The sequence below is a fragment of the Mauremys mutica genome, chromosome 3 (assembly GCF_020497125.1).
Source record: "Mauremys mutica isolate MM-2020 ecotype Southern chromosome 3, ASM2049712v1, whole genome shotgun sequence".
In the NCBI taxonomy this organism is placed as follows: domain Eukaryota; kingdom Metazoa; phylum Chordata; order Testudines; family Geoemydidae; genus Mauremys; species Mauremys mutica.
Genome location: NC_059074.1, coordinates 41,502,886 through 41,519,504, shown reverse-complemented (window position 1 = coordinate 41,519,504; position 16,619 = coordinate 41,502,886). Strand labels below are relative to the sequence as shown.

General features: G+C 39.8%; 1 protein-coding gene across 1 annotated transcript in view; it reads right to left on the bottom strand.

Annotated features, from left to right (window-relative positions):
• DLGAP2 (DLG associated protein 2) overlaps positions 1 to 16,619 on the bottom strand; it is a 108,065-nt gene that overhangs the window by 15,113 nt on the left and 76,333 nt on the right. The window contains exons 6-7 of the mRNA XM_045008711.1: positions 10,538 to 10,623; positions 8,869 to 9,284 (exon numbers count right to left, since the gene is read on the bottom strand). Coding sequence (XP_044864646.1) covers positions 8,869 to 9,284; positions 10,538 to 10,623 — 502 coding nt within the window. The remainder of the gene's footprint in view (positions 1 to 8,868; positions 9,285 to 10,537; positions 10,624 to 16,619) is intronic.

The window sequence follows — 16,619 nt, the reverse complement described above, 5'->3', positions numbered from 1 at the left end:
TTGCCTAGCAGGTAATGATCAATGAACTTCAGCCCCCGAGTGCCTCAGAGATGTTTCTCTGCAATGCACAGCCCCTACCACTGTGCTACTCTATTAACTAGTCAGTACATCACAGCTTATTAATTTAACTGGGGTAAATACACCCTTCCCTTCAAACACAGCGCAGAACTGGTTTAAAATAAATGTAAAACAAGTTTAAGTGATGCCAACTAAAAGAGATAAAAGTAGAGATGGTTCCAAGGAAATAAAAGTGAAAACACACATCTGAAAGTCTAAACCTTAATCTAGCAAGATACAGTCTTTGTTCAAGAAGGTTTATTTTACCCCAAGTCTCTTACCCAACTTTTTACTGGCCAGGACACGTCACAGATATCAAGTCGCTTGGTTTCTTTGTCTCCTAAGGTGAAGGATCAAGATGGAGTCTCTCTGTGTTCCTTATATCCCAAAGGGATGTCTCTGTCTTGCAAGTCAGGACGGCCTCCTGGGGGCTCAGTCTGCTGTATCAGTTTGAGGTGCAGGAGCCATGTTAATGCTCTGTCTCTCGAGTTCAGGACCAGGATAGCCCCTGCTAGTTTAGCAATGGCTTTGTTTACTGCTAATATGTAAATTGAGGTCAATCCACACTCTTTTGTCTACTTGGAATAAGACCTCTTTATCACCTTTACCTAGATTAGGCTGTCTTGTTTTAACCATGCTCTAGTAACATCATACAGAGGGAATTTCTAACTTCACATATAAGGTTAACACATGCATTTTATAATGGTATTAATAATCAGCAGGTTTCTAGCTTTCATATGATACCTTACAAGGCATACTTTGTACAAATATCATTGCAATTCTATGGAGGATGTGCCTAGGGTCACAGTATTTTGCTGCAGATAACCCTCTTGTCCCTGAAAATCCAGAGTGGTGCAAATCTGTGTGTGCTGCTGGTATATATGTCTTTGTGTGGATTCTGGAGAAACTGGGAAGGAGCAGTGGCATGGGAAGGGAGAAAGAGTAACAGGTAACCACAGAAAAGGGGCTCCACCAAGACCTGGAAAGTAGAAGGAATAGTAGCAGGAACAGGTGAGGGAAGGCAAGAGGGAAAGCTGGAGAATCAGAACAGAGGCACGCAAGCAGGATGAGGGAAAAGTAGTGAGGAAAAGGTAGGCATAAGGTGGAAGAAGGGTCATGGGGGCAAAACAGGTTGTGGTGGGTGAAGCGAATGTGTCGAGATGGTGAGTCAGGAACATATCAAGAAGGTGGGGATCAGAAAAGCTAGGAGGAGATGCAACACTGTAAAACAGGGCTAGTCTGCAAGAGAGGAGGATATGCTGCTTTCTGGCTGTGTAAGAGTCAGGGTTGCAGTGCAATTGGACCTACCACAAGAAATCCAAATATACACCCTCCACCTGGAGAAATCTACTGCCTTATGGACTGAAGTGGTTACGAAAGGAATCAAGGTAGTTTGAACCAAATCTTTCCAAGACTGTTTTCTTTTCATGCTGAATTCCACAAATAGCAGAATATTTTTTAAAAGTTTGCCTTTTAGGCCTACACACACAAGTTGCCCCGATGTACGTAAAGGTGTGATTTTAAATCAGTTCAGTTAATCCAGTACAACTTTGTGTGTGGACACTTAAATTAATTTAAAGTTAGTTTATATCCATTTAGCTGGTCCTGAAATTTTACAGGGAAGCTACGCTGATATAAGTCTGTCCACTCAGGGGTTTTCACTAGTTTAATTAACCAGTTTAACTAACTGGGTGCAAACTGATACGCAGACAAGCCTTTAGTGGGTCTTGAAAGCTGCCAGATTGACAACAATAGAATCTGAACTCCTCCCAGTATATTTAGCAATTCAGTAGATCCAGCTTAGTTAGTGGCAATGTAGATCTTCTCCATAGTGCTCTGCTAATATGCCGCTCCCATCTAACCTAGAGACACTGCCTTGGGGCGAAAGGGTATTATAGTCGCCATACCCATTCTTTGGCCTCTGTCACCAGCAACATGGGAGCCAATTGCTGAGGTACTTTGTGATATGGAGAATTTTGCCAGAGAAATGCATTGCCGTTGACAAGTAATTTTCACCCAAAGCCCTGAACATCTGGAATCAAAGTGTAGTGAGCTTTGGGCTGTCTTAGGCATTCACTGAGTGTAATTCACCACAGTACTTGGGAATTGGGTACAGTGATTGGGTGACTACACTGAGACAGAATGAAAATGGTTTTGGACTAGGCATATTTATTTAGGATACTGTATGAACTGTAAATGCATCTGAGTGTTTATCTACTTTCCCTCATATGTTAATTTCCATATATTTGAATGTTTGGGTGGCTTTGGCTGTTGGTTTGGTTTTCCACTGTAACATTTCTTGATGTGCTACTCCTGGAGGTAATCTGTGCCTCTGTGCATGTGCAGAATTCATGTTCCCCCACAGATTTTTTTTTCTCTGCAGAAAATACATTCTGACAAAGAGACACTGCAGTTACACCTTTTGCGCACAAGGGGCATCTTTAGCACCAGAACAGAGGGCAGCCAGCTCACTGGTCATAGCAGTGAGCTACAGAGGAAGGAAGGAAGAGGAGGCTGCATTCCTCACAGCATCGTGCTCCTGGGGCCAGGTCAGGAGGCACATATGGGGTTGGGGGGGGGTCACATAGCCTAGGGTTCAGAAGGGCTAGTGGGGTGTCACAACCTGGGGTGGGGGTTGAATGGGAGTGGGGAGGGGGATGCAGGGACACATGAGGACACAGGCGGATGTGCCTGACTGATTGGGAGAGGCTAGGGTCTGCATGGGGGAGGGTCCCCAACTCCCTAACAATCCCTCCCCTCCAAAAAAAAACAACCCTGTTCCATACTCCTCCCACACCCAACAACCCACCTGGTTCACTCCCAGGCGCCTTTTCAGAAATTACTTCCCTCTCCCTCAGCTCCTCTGTTACCCCTTACTCCCCCAAGCCTTTGTACTGCTTCTGAGGGGTGCAGGAAACTCTTTTCTGCACTGTAGTTTAAATGAAGTATTATTCAAAGTTCTGTATTAATATGCCTAGTAAGGAATCTATTTGTCAAAAAACATTCCGGAATCTTTTTTAGCATCTGTATTGTTACAGACATACTTGTTGACAGGTATTTTGAAATAAATTACCAAAATAACTGAAACTGGCACGATCATATTGTGTTATTTTGACACATAACATATGCAGAATTTTGCAGAACTTTAAAATATTGTGCGCATAATTTAAATTTTTTGGGTGCAGAATTCCCTCAGGAGTAACAATGCGCATATGTAGTAGTTGCTCATTAATTTTCAGCTTCTGAAGAAACAGGGCAAATGTGGAACTTAGGAGCACCACAGTATTCCTGGCTCCCCTGCTACTCTCTATGTTGTGGTGTGGTGTCCTTATCTCCCACATCTCTCAGTGCCCTTCACAACTTACTTACTCACTGCCTTACTTTGCAAGTCTCCCAGCTCCTGTTAGAAACCACTCCCCTGCAGCACTTCTGAGCACCACATGGCTTCTCGCTCTTCTTGTGCTGTGGAGCTTTGGAACATGGAGAGTGATCTTCTCATTAGCATCCCTCCCACAATGCTAAGTCAAACACGGTTTCCCGAATCCAAAACTGAGACTCTAGTTGCTATTGTTTAGAAACACATATTTGCAAAATAGCGTGGGAGCACTTTTCCAGTGAACATGGTCAAATGACTTACCCTGGAAACAGCCAGAATTTCCTAACTATAAAAACACCAATATCTACCCACATAAAAAATAAATGACATTTACAGAAATAAATGCACTATTTACTAAATTTACTAAGTGAGCAAATAAATAAGTAAATAAATAAAGCGAGGGGCTTTGAGACATGAAAGGTTATTTTTGGTGCAGTGATTATTCTTTGGTTCGCTAAGACTCAATGAGTGAAGATCTTAAAACAACATTATAGGAGAAAGTCTACGGTAAAAGAAAAAAATCAATAGGGCAATCAAACAGTGTTCTAAGATCCCAAGGCTATTGTGCTAACACACAAAGTGAAATTGCTTTTTAAAACATAACTCTATTTTAAGCCCTCTTTTTCAAGATTATCTGTGAAATATAAATGGTAGTGTAAAGTGCGAGGTTCGCCTATGGGATATACATCTATAGCTACACTTGTGGTACAATTAATAGATCTGACACTCAAATAAGGGATTCAGCTTTAACAGTGACATTTTGAACGGGCAAACTCTGCCATGAAGTTTCTTGGGTATAGTATGTTCCAGTGGAAGATGGAAAAATACACTTGGCTGCCTCTGGCCCAGGCACTTCTGATTATTTTCTTCATGGAACTGCCAAATGTTTAAATACATCAAGATAAATTTCATGCTGGGTTATCACTAAACCTTGGGTATGGTAGATAGAATACGGCTCAGTCTGCCAAGGCCTAAATGTGGGATGCAATGTGTGAAAAAGACCCATAAATGAATAAAATTATTCATGCATATTCAAAATGCTGTGGGATTCATTCCTTTAATATAAATAACTCTGTTGATAACTTGAGCTTCATGATTATTTTTTTCCCCCTGAAGTAAATCATAACAATACAAATTTGTTTGTAGTTAATGCATGTAAATTTGGGAGTAAAAGGAGGGATGTCCATTGAAATGAGGGACATTTGAGACATATGGCTATATAAAGCAGAAGTATGAATGCCATATGTTATAATTAGTTGGAGCCAAAATCTGCTCTCAATTACACCACGTAAACCTGTAATAACTCAATTGACTTCAGTGTCAGCAACAGCAGAACCTCCGCCAAAGTGCTCTCTGAAACATAATCCTGTAAAAACAGCATCACAGGGAGTCCATGTTTATTTTATCTCAGTGACTCCATCTCAGCAACAAGAGGCTGGGTTTTCTCCTTCTCTTGTACCACCACCAGTAATAGAGTTGTTCAGCAAATGAGAAAAAAATAAAATAATGACATGTCAATTCTCATTCCCTCCACATTTATTTTTTGTCAAAATTGTCTCACCAGGTCTAAACAGTAATAAAAATGTAGCAAGCCAAATGATGCCCTCATTGACATCCGTCCAACACAACTATCTGAAAAGTATGGCTACACCAGCGCAGCACTGTACTTTATGGTAATCTAAATTATAGGATGCTATAAGCACAAGGGATGTTAAGGATCCAGATACCAATATTAATCCAACATGACATAATCAAAGCTTCCTAAGGCATTTAGAAGACTGTTTTATGTTCCAGAAAGTAATGACCCCAACCAAACCCAGCTGTATCTATCAGTTGAGGACTGAACAGTGACTGAGAACAACAGAGAACCTTGGAATCTGTGTCTTTGAGCTACTTGACTTCATCAAAGCAAATGATTTACAGATTGCAATAATACAAGGGCATTCGATTTGGGGGAACTGAGAAATCTGATGAAGAAGGTGCATGAGAGGGAGTATTAAAAATCAACTATTATGGAAGAAGTCTAGGGAGTCTTAAAAGCCACTCTAACAAAAGCACAATATTATAAAATTATTATTATTATTTAATAGCGCCTAAGAGTGTACTAAGCAGTTCACAGTATGAAGGCAAACTTCCTCGTCCGAACTGCTTACAATCCAATCTCAGACATGACACAATGAAAAAAATGACAAAAGAGAAAAGGAGGGAGTTGAGGGGGAAAGACTGGCCTTGCAGCAGTATGATAATGCAGTTACTCAGCAAAGGCTTGTGCACAGTATGGTGGAGCAAAATAATTAAGGGTAAATAAAATGCATTCATAACAGAACAGCCTGTCTTTCCTCTGAAAAAGAGGTGTGCAAGAAATAAGAATGGGACAGTGGACTGTGCGACTGTCCAGAGATGTGAGGGTAAAACATGAATCTGACATGGAAGATAAGAGCATAAGAACGGCCGTATCGGGTCAGACCAAAGGTCCATCTAGCCCAGTATCTGTCTACCGACAGTGGCCAATGCCAGGTGCCCCAGAGGGAGTGAACCTAACAGCAATGATCAAGTGATCTCTCTCCTGCCATCCATCTCCATCCTCTGATGAACAGAGGCTAGGGACACCATTCTTACCCATCCTGGCTAATAGCCATTTATGGACTTAGCCACCATGAATTTATCCAGTTCCCTTTTAAACATTGTTATAGTCCTAGCCTTCACAACCTCCTCAGGTAAGGAGTTCCACAGGTTGACTGCGTGAAGAACTTCCTTTTATTTGTTTTAAACCTGCTGCCTATTAATTTCATTTGGTGACCCCTAGTTCTTGTATTATGGGAATAAGTGAATAACTTTTCCTTATCCACTTTCTCCACATCACTCATGATTTTATATACCTCTATCATATCCCCCTTAGCCTTCTCTTTTCCAAGCTGAAGAGTCCTAGCCTCTTTAATCTTTCCTCGTATGGGACCCTCTCCAAACCCCTAATCATTTTAGTTGCCCTTTTCTGAACCTTTTCTAGTGCTAGAATATCTTTTCTGAGGTGAGGAGACCACATCTGTACACAGTATTTGAGATGTGGGCGTACCATGGATTTATATAAGGGCAATACTATATTCTCAGTCTTATTCTCTATCCCCTTTTTAATGATTCCTAACATTGTTTGCTTTTTTGTCCGCCACTGCACACTGCGTGGACATCTTCACAATCTGCTTTGGTCTTAACTATCTTGAGCAGTTTAGTATCATCTGCAAACTTTGCCACCTCACTGTTTACCCCTTTCTCCAGATCATTTATGAATAAATTGAATAGGATTGGTCCTAGGACTGACCCTTGGGGAACACCACTAGTTACCCCTCTCCATTCTGAGAATTTACCATTAATTCCTACCCTTTGTTCCCTGTCTTTTAACCAGTTCTCAATCCATGAAAGGACCTTCCCTTTTATCCCATGACAGCTTAATTTACGTAAGAGCCTTTGGTGAGGGACCTTGTCAAAGGCTTTCTGGAAATCCAAGTACACTATGTCCACCGGATCCCCCTTGTCCACATGTTTGTTGACCCCTTCAAAGAACTCTAATAGATTAGTAAGACACGATTTCCCTTTACAGAAACCATGTTGACTACTGCTCAACAGTTGATGTTTTTCTATGTGTCTGACAATTTTATTCTTAACTATTGTTTCAACTAATTTGCCCGGTACTGACGTTAGACTTACCAGTCTGTAATTGCCGGGATCACCTCTAGAGCCCTTTTTAAATATTGGCGTTACATTAGCTAACTTCCAGTCATTGGGTACCGAAGCCGATTTAAAGGACAGGTTACAAACCTTAGTTAATAGTTCCGCAACTTCACATTTGAGTTCTTTCAGAACTCTTGGGTGAATGCCATCTGGTCCCGGTGACTTGTTAATGTTGAGTTTATCAATTAATTCCAAAACCTCCTCTAGTGACACTTCAATCTGTGACAGTTCCTCAGATTTGTCACCCAGAAAAGCCAGCTCAGGTTTGGGAATCTCCCTAACATCCTCAGCCGTGAAGACTGAAGCAAAGAATCCATTTAGTTTCTCCGCAATGACTTTATCGTCTTTAAGCACTCCTTTTGTATTTTGATCGTCAAGGGGCCCCACTGGTTGTTTAGCAGGCTTCCTGCTTCTGATGTACTTAAAAAACATTTTGTTATAACCTTTGGAGTTTTTGGCTAGCCGTTCTTCAAACTCCAAAGGTAATAAGAGAGGAAGCAGTCAAACAAGAAATTCAGAGTCAGCCAGGGCTTGAAGAGAAAATATGTGGGCAGCAAAAGTCTAAATGAATTGATCCTGTGCCTGAGGAAGTCTGAACTGAAAAAAACAACTCAAATTGGCTGAGGTAGGAACATTGTTATGCGAACTGAAAACTGGCCAAGAAGCCTGTCGACAAAGGCTAAAAGATACATGGCAATGGAGAGAGTTGTGGGGAGGCATCTAACAGAGTGGCAGGAGCAGTTTTATTTATCAGCATCATTAATGCCAACATGGCTCTTGCTCCAAGAAACCTGCATCACTTTTTAGTTCACTCCATCACTTCTCTCATGGTGTCCACAAGAAGCGAGCAAATAATAATGATTCTCTATAAAAAATGCAACAACAAAACATAACTGAACCATCTAAAAGGACACATGCCCAAATAACTACAGAATCCTGTTGCAGTAACCACTGTCTTTCCTTACTCTATTTCCTCTCCAATGTTTGTTTCCCCCACCATCACTCCCGCCCCTTCATGCCAGGGAAAGGGCTGCAGTAGAGTAAAAGGGTTCTAAAAGGCCTGGATCCAGCTGGGGGAAAATGTTTGTGGTGCAGAACTGAAGAAGACAGTTGAAGGCTGTCTCTCAAGGATCCTCTCATATGCCCTGGCACAGGATTGCTAGAAAGGTTGTGTCAGGGGTGGGGCTCAAGCATGTAGCACTGAAGAGATTCTGGGCAATGCTACTGCCATACATAGGCATGGATAGGTTGCCGCAAGATAGAAGCTCCTCAGGGCTAAATTATGCCAATGCCTGCTATGACCCCCGGAGCAATTCAGAAATCAGGAGGGCAAAAGGGTGACTTCTTGCCGTATTAGCTCCTCCTCCTTCTCTTAGAGCACAGAATCTCCGTCATGATGTCAAAAACCATGGCTGATCCTGCAACTGACTGTGCAGATAGACCCTCATTGATTTCAGTGGGGCTCCACTCAGATACAATGGTTTGCCTGCACAGTCCACTGCAGGATTGGGGTCTTTAATTGTAAGCGCCTCAGGGCGGAAACCTTCTCTCTGTTTGTCTTGTAAAGTGTCTAACACACGTCCAAGCGGTATAGAAATATATCATATCATATATAATATATCATATATCATATATAAAATTAATAATAAATATAAACTACAGTTTCATATTCTCTGTCAAATGTATATAACGAAAGATACTGTCCTTACTTTCTTCAGAAAGATCATTTTCTTCTGCTTCTCTCTCCATCTCTTTACACCATCCTTCCATCCTCTTCGTTTCAGTATGTAGCAACTTCATAAACCAAGACCCATCCCGTCGACATGGGGACATCCGACCAGTTTCTACTGCCTCAATGGCTGGCTCCAGCCAGGGTTCTGGCGGTGGAAGATTTGAGGTGTCAACCTGGGTCCTGTAATCTTCTCTGTAACTGAACAGTCCCTGTGTCCGTACAGTTCTTACTGCACCATACTGGGTAGGAGTGCTAGGCTCTGAATGCCTCTGGAATGATGAACCAAACTGAAGTCCCTTGTCCTCCATTGTTATGTGTCCTGGAAAGCCCTCCAGTTCCAGGTCAGCCTGAACAGCTGCAGTTACACTATTTGAACGTTTAAACCGTCCATGTCTTGGGCAAGGAGAAAAAAGAAAGAAAAATAGATATATATAGAGGGAATAATGAACTGGCAAAACAAATCTGATTTTCTTTCTAATAGTAAAAAATATTTTTGCTGGCATACAGGATATTTTTCAATTAATCTTTGTCAAAGTCCACCCTCCAACTGATTTAGTTACTTAATGTAAGAGAGTGAATGACAATGCAAAAAGACTATATATAGTCCATATGGTGTCATTATTGATCTGAACAAAGATATCAATAAAAATAATTTAAACCACCTTTGGAAGCAAATATTGATCTTTTCTTACATTACATTATATTGCACATAATTAATAAACAGAACTGCAAATAGCATCAAAGACCTGCAGTGCTGCATATACTGTTGAAATGAAGACTATCAAATAAATATATATTTCAAATAATAAGGGCCTTACTCAAAGACATTCTGAGTTAAGGCTGTCAAGAATTTTGTAATAAATGTAAAAAGTGGTAGCAGGCTGGTGTGGTTTAAGTTTGTTTGTGTTTAAACACAGTATAGAACTACCATGAAATGGTGAGTGTCTCATGATAATCTTATCTTGATACTGAAATACTAGAATAAATTTATGTTCAATAGTTGTAACAGAGGATCAAAAGATTCATGAAATATACAGGTCAATTGTTCAAATTTAGCTCATTTAGTTGTAAACAAAGGTGATTACTATCCCCAAAGGTTGTTTGATGGCTTCTGTGAAATGAGATAGTGGTCCCAGTCCAATGCCAGGTGGACAAGTGTCTAAATAAAAAAACCCACCACCACCAGAATTAGCACATTTGTCAGCAGTCTTAGCAGACTGGACAAGGATTGACTGACCACGGAAACTGACTTCTAGAAGTAGTCCTTGTAGGTCAGGGTTGAGGTAGGCCCTGTCCTGCAAATGGACTGTATAGCATATAGATTCAGCCATGGGGATCCCTTTGCAGGGCTGGCACTTCAGTGTGCTTGCCCCTGTTCTGTGATTTCTCTCATTAATTAGGAGCACTAAGTTCACTGTACAAATATTAACTTCCTCTGAATCAAAGAAAAAAACCCTGGAAACTCTGAGTAAATATGAAGGGAGAGCTAAAGCATTTCTTACAATATTAGCAGTTGGCCAACATGCACGTATAAGCCTGGCCTTGTGAATTATTTATATACAGCACCATCTATGTGTTTGCTAGCAGTTTGATCACAACAGTGTTTTGTCTTCTGAAAGATTACACTTTTATTTTGCATGAATTACCGTTTCTCATCTTCCACTTGCACTCCAACGGAATGGTATTCCCGTAGGCCTCTGCTCTCGGTATCTGAATCGGTTGCCGTTTCCACCTAATTCAACACAAAAGATACATCTGCAGAAGTGAACATTGACAATCCAACCTTATATCTACCTACCTTTATTTCAATTGATTATATATTTCCTTAATTACTTCAAAGAAACACCTAACCCAGTAAAATCATTTAAATAAGCATTCAGTCTGGTATCATTGTTTTGGTGCTGTGTTTTATAAAACTGTGCATAATCACTTCTGCTCTGCTCTGTAATTCCCTTTCTTAAATGTATGCAGATACAATTACTCAGTTTAATGCAGGCAGAAAGTAAGATTGGCTTGACTATTCTATTATTAGAACTAGGAACCCATAGATTAGCCGCTTTATATATTATTAGAATGTAATCTCATTATATCTCAGGATTTACAAAATAAAATAAAATAAAATAGCCCCATAAAAACTGCAAGTCATAAAAAGAAATGTTACAATGAATTGATTCTATTGGCAACTGTGCCGACAAATACAGAAATATTTAAGTGCTAAAGAAGATACAGTATAATACCATAGCTCACCTTTCTTAACAACATAATCTTAAAACTGCTATATCAACTACGTCAGGAATTATAAATAGTATTCCCCTCTGCAATACTCTTACAAAATGTATTCACGATAGAGTTTTCACCTTAATTGGCACTACACTTATATAAAAAATTACTGCAGGATTTTCTATAAACACACACACACAAGTGTTGCAGCATTAAAGTTATGTTGAATCAAAGGAGAGTCAAAGAAAAAATAATTAAAATAGAACATTTTTCTCTTTTGGAGGATATTTTGTTTGTTAAACAAAATGAACAGTAGTTACCCATAAGTACAGTTAACATTACAAAAATATTTTTCCATAATATATTGGAAATATATATATATATATTCCATTATATATTAGAAATAATTGTTAACTTAACATACAATGTTACTTTGAAAAGGGATTGTATAAAACTGGCAACTTTTTATTCACCAGGTCTCTCTCTGTGCATTCAGAGTCACATCTGCTGACTTAGTAACAAACATATATTTCTAGTAGCTTTTACTCCTGTTAGTTAACCATGTTGAGCCAACACAGCTAAGGTAGAGTAAACTGGATTCTATTCCTTCTAGTCCATCATCAACAGAATTATTCACTAAACTACATTTCAGAAGCCAATCAATTATAGCTGCATACATCTACTGAAGATAATGGTGTTGCACAGATCTCACTAGGAGAATCATCTGAAGATAAAGGTAAACTCATGGCAATTTAGCCAGATATTTAGCCTCCATGTGGATTGCGCAGTGCCTCAGAAATATCAGAGCAGATTTCCCTGTGTGTTCCATATGGGCTCAATTTTCCCACTAATGGAATGATTTGGGAACATCTCCATGGAGAGAGCCTTCCTCTTCCATGGTGCCCTCCTATGGGTATTTCTGCAGGAGCTCTGGATGACTATAATTTGCCCAATATGTAACTGACACAGGAATTTATAGGAATATATATAGTTGATCTACAGTGAACTTTTATATGATTGAAAACACAGTTATCAGTAAAATTACAGTCCAGGTGTCAAAATGGCCCTGGCACGCATTCCTTCTAAACAGAAACTCTGCCAAATTATCCTCCCGTCCAGCTTGCCAAAGCTGGCACGAAGTAAATGCTCTGACGATTGCTTTCACATTTTAATACCTTTCATTTGCTTGCTGGGCCCCGCAGCAGGAGGAGGATGCCAAATAAGGACTTTTGATGTAATTTGGAGAGCAAATATTGTAACACCTGACAAACAGAAAACAATCCTGCAAAATGGAGGCAAAGGCTGAAACAAGTAAAAGCGGGAAAACAACAATTTCATCTAACAGTGGTGCGGGGGAGGGATGAACAATTCCTGCGAAACACAGGCAGCGTAAGGTCACCGTCTGGGAAAGAAAGGGAGATAATTCAAATGTGACCAGATTGGCCAGGCTTCATTTAGAATTTTTCAACTAAATGTTTCTTTGTTAAAAAAAAAATGCTGATTAATCAAAACAGACTTTTTGTGGAAACATATCCGTTTCGACAAAACCTTCGAGGAAGGTTTCTCAGGATGAAATTTCTGGTCAAAAACAGAGACCCACTCCAGAATAGCTAATAGCCCAGTGGTTGGGGCACTCCCCAGGGATGCAGAAACCCAGGTTCAAATCCCTCTCTATTTGATTTGAAGCAGGAACTTGACCATGAATCTCCCACATCCCAGGTGAAGGCCCTAGCTACTAGGCTCATGGCTATCCTGAGGTGGGTTTCCCTGTTTTTTGTGAAATATTTTGAAAGGTCTTAGTTTCATCTTGATGCAGAACAAAAAACAAATGTAGAAACCTTGAAATATTTTGCAAAACAGAATTCTTGTCTTCCAGCCAGTCTTAGCTTAATTTACATAAAAACGGGCATACAGACCAATGGTCCAACTAGCCCAATATCCTGTCTTCTGACAGTGGCTAGTGCCAGATGCTTCAGAGGGAATTAAAAGAACAGGGTAATTATCAAGTGATCCGTCCCCTATCATCCAGTCCCAGCTTCTGCCAGTCAGAGGATTAGGGACACCCAGCACATGGGACTGTGCCCTGATGATCTTGGCTAATAGCTATTGAGGTACCTATTCTCCACAAACTTATATTGGTCTTTTTTTAACCCAGTTATACTTTTGGCCTTCATAACATCCCCTGACAAAGAGTTCCACACGTTGACTGTGCACTGTGTGAAGAGGTACTTCCTTATGTTTGTTTTAAACTTACTACCTATTAATTTCATTAGGTGACCCTGTTTCTTGTGTTATGTGAAGGGGTAAATAACACTTCCTTATTAACTTTCTTCACATCATTCACGATTTTATAGACCTCTATCATATCACCCTTTAGTTATCTCTTTTCTAAGCTTAACAGTCCCAGTCTTTTTAATCTCTCCTCGCATTTTTGTTGCCCTTCTCTTTACTTTTTCCAATTCTAATGTATCTTTTTTGAGATGGGGTGACAAGAACTGCATGCAGTATTCAAGGTTTGGGCATACCAGATATTTATATAGTAGCATTGTGATAATTTCTATCTTATTATCTATCCCTCTCCTAATGGTTTCTAACATTGCTAGCCTTTTTGACTGATGCACATTGAGCAGATGTTTTCAGAGAACTATCCACAATGACTCCAAGATTTCTTTCTTTAGTGGTAACAGCAAACTGAGACCCCATCATTTCGTATGTATAGTTGGAATTGTGTTTTCTAATGTGCATTACTTTGCATTTATCAACATTGAATTTCATCTGACTTCTTTTTGCCCAGTCACCCAGTTTTGTGAGATCCCTTTGTTAACTCTTTGCAGTCTGCTTTGGACTTCACTATCTTGAGTAACTTTTTTGTAACATCTGCACACTTTGCCATCTCACTGTTTACACACTTTTCCAGTTCATTTATGAATATGTTGAACAGTATGGATCCTAGTACAGATACTTGGGGGATCCCGTTATTTACCACTTTCCATTGTGAAAACTGACCATTTGTTTCCTGTTTTTTAACCTGTTACTAATCAACAATAGGACCTTCCTTCTTATCCAATGACTGCTTACTTTGCTTAAGACTTTTTGGTGTGGGGCCTTGTCAAAGGCTTTCTGAAAGTCGCAGTATACTATGTCAACTGGGGTCACCCATCTCCACATGTTTGTTGACCTCCCTCAAATAATTCTAATAGATTGGTTTCTTTTTACAATATAACATGTTCATCTACATGTCTGGTAATCAAGTTCTTTATTATAGTTTCAACGAATCTGTCTGGTTCTGAAATTATTTGCCTGGTATTGAAGTTCCACTCAGCACAGGGGAAAAGGTAACATGTTTGGTTTTGTTGTGTGGCTCCCAAAACTTGGATGAATCTTACCAAAGTAGATTTGTTCTCTGTGATCCTTGAATATTTTATTATTCACTAGCATGCATTCCAAGTAGTTTAGTATTTGAAACACTGGCCATGTCATCAGCAAGATGATATAAGATTAAAGACAGTCATAGAGCCCCAGCTCCACAAAGTGACTTAGGTGTCACAACACTGAGCATCACAATGCCTAACTTTTAGGCACCTAGAAAATCACTGGAACAACACTCGTATCCACAAAGCCTGAGTTAGGCACATACGCGCATATTTGATGAACAGGGAGAGACAGGTGCCTAAAATGAGATTCACAAAATCCAGAACACTATGTGGGGTGCCACCTAAACTAGGAAATGGGAGATGCAGAGAAGAGGATTGTGTGCTAAACTCCACCCTTTTTATGTAGTTAAAATAACAGAATCATAGAAATGTAGGGCTGGAAGGGACCTTGAGAATTATCTAGTCCACCCCCCTGTGCTGAGGCAGGACCAAGTATATCTAGACAATCCCTGACAAAAATGAGCGTGCAAGCTCCTTCAGTGTGCTTGCAACCGAGGTTGGTGTCATCCAAAATTTTATAAGCATATGAGGACTTTCAGAAAGCCTTTGACAAGGTCCCTCATGACAGGCTCTTAAGCAAAGTAAGCAGTCATGGGATAAGAGGGAAGGTCCTCTCATGGATCAATAACTCATTAAAAGGCAGGAAACAAAGGGTAGGAATAAATGGTAAATTTTCAGAGTGCAGAGAGGTAAACAGTGGTGTCCCCCAGAGATCTGTACCGGGACCAGTGCTGCTCACTCTATTAATAAATTATCTTGAAAAAAGGGTAAACAATGAGATCGCAAAGTTTGCAGACAATACAAAATTACTCAAGATAGTTACTTGAAAGCAGACTGAGAACAGTTACAAAGGAATCTCACAAAACTGAATAAATGCAGAGTATAAATTAGAGTATAGCTTGATTTGTTTTGCAGCCACTCAGCGAACTGAAAAAAAGATACATTAATTGACTAAACTATTTTTTGAAAATTATTTGTTCAGCTCTTTTAGCTATTAATGTTTAGCCAATAGATGGCACCGTTTATTTCAGCATAATTTGTCTGCTCTGAACATTGACTCTGTGAAAATAGCATAGTGGGGTTTCAGATTTACTGTCTCTCAATGAATTCCAAACCAAATATGCTCAGTTTAGAAGAAAACAGACCTCAACCTACTATCTGAAAGCAAAGCTGGGCTCTTCCCTTTTCCCTCATTGTCACCAGCAATAAAACGTTTTGCAGGCCACATTAGGCCTCTCATGACCCTATGCAACCTCATTACCCTCAGTGGCCTTGCCCTGATATAACTGCTTGGCTCTGTTAGGGTGACCAGACAGCAAGTGTGAAAAATCGGGACAGAGGGTGGGGGATAATAGGAGCCTATATAAGAAAAAGCACCAAATATCGGGACTGTCCCTATAAAATCGGGACAGCTGATCACCCTAGGCTCTGAGTGCAATTAGAATTTAATAAACATTTCTGTTGATGGAAAAGAGTTCAGCCCACTCTCCCTTACCTCTATCGGCCTTTCAGAGCTAACAAGAGTAAAAAGCAAGAAAACCTTACTTCTGACACAATAACAAGCAAATCTGACTCTAACACACAAGGATTAGCACTTACACTAATCTGATGTATAAGAAAGTTTCATTTGTACATAGTCACTTTTCAAAGTAGAAGAGTAGCTTAAAGTAAAACTGCAGTGAGAACTTCCACTGTTTTAGTTAGCTGAAGGAATATTTACAACTAACAGATGCATATATGTTTCAATTTTCAAAACACTTGTACATCAGGGATTATCTCTCACTGTATCTGTGAATGATTTCTGTGTTTTGTAGCATTTTACTGCTATAGTACTTCCCAGAAGGAAGTCCAGGTTACTGACTATGTTGTGTGACAAAATAGGTGCTAATTATCAGATGAATGCATGAAGCAGGTTGGAAACTTTCATGGTTCTTTTAAGTGAGTTCTATTTGATAAAAGAAATAGTTCAGAAAATTTCAAAAACAGGATTCATATTAAACTGAGATTAGATTACCAACAACAAATTCTAATACATAACAGAACGGTAACTATTTTCATTATCTCTTGTATCAGA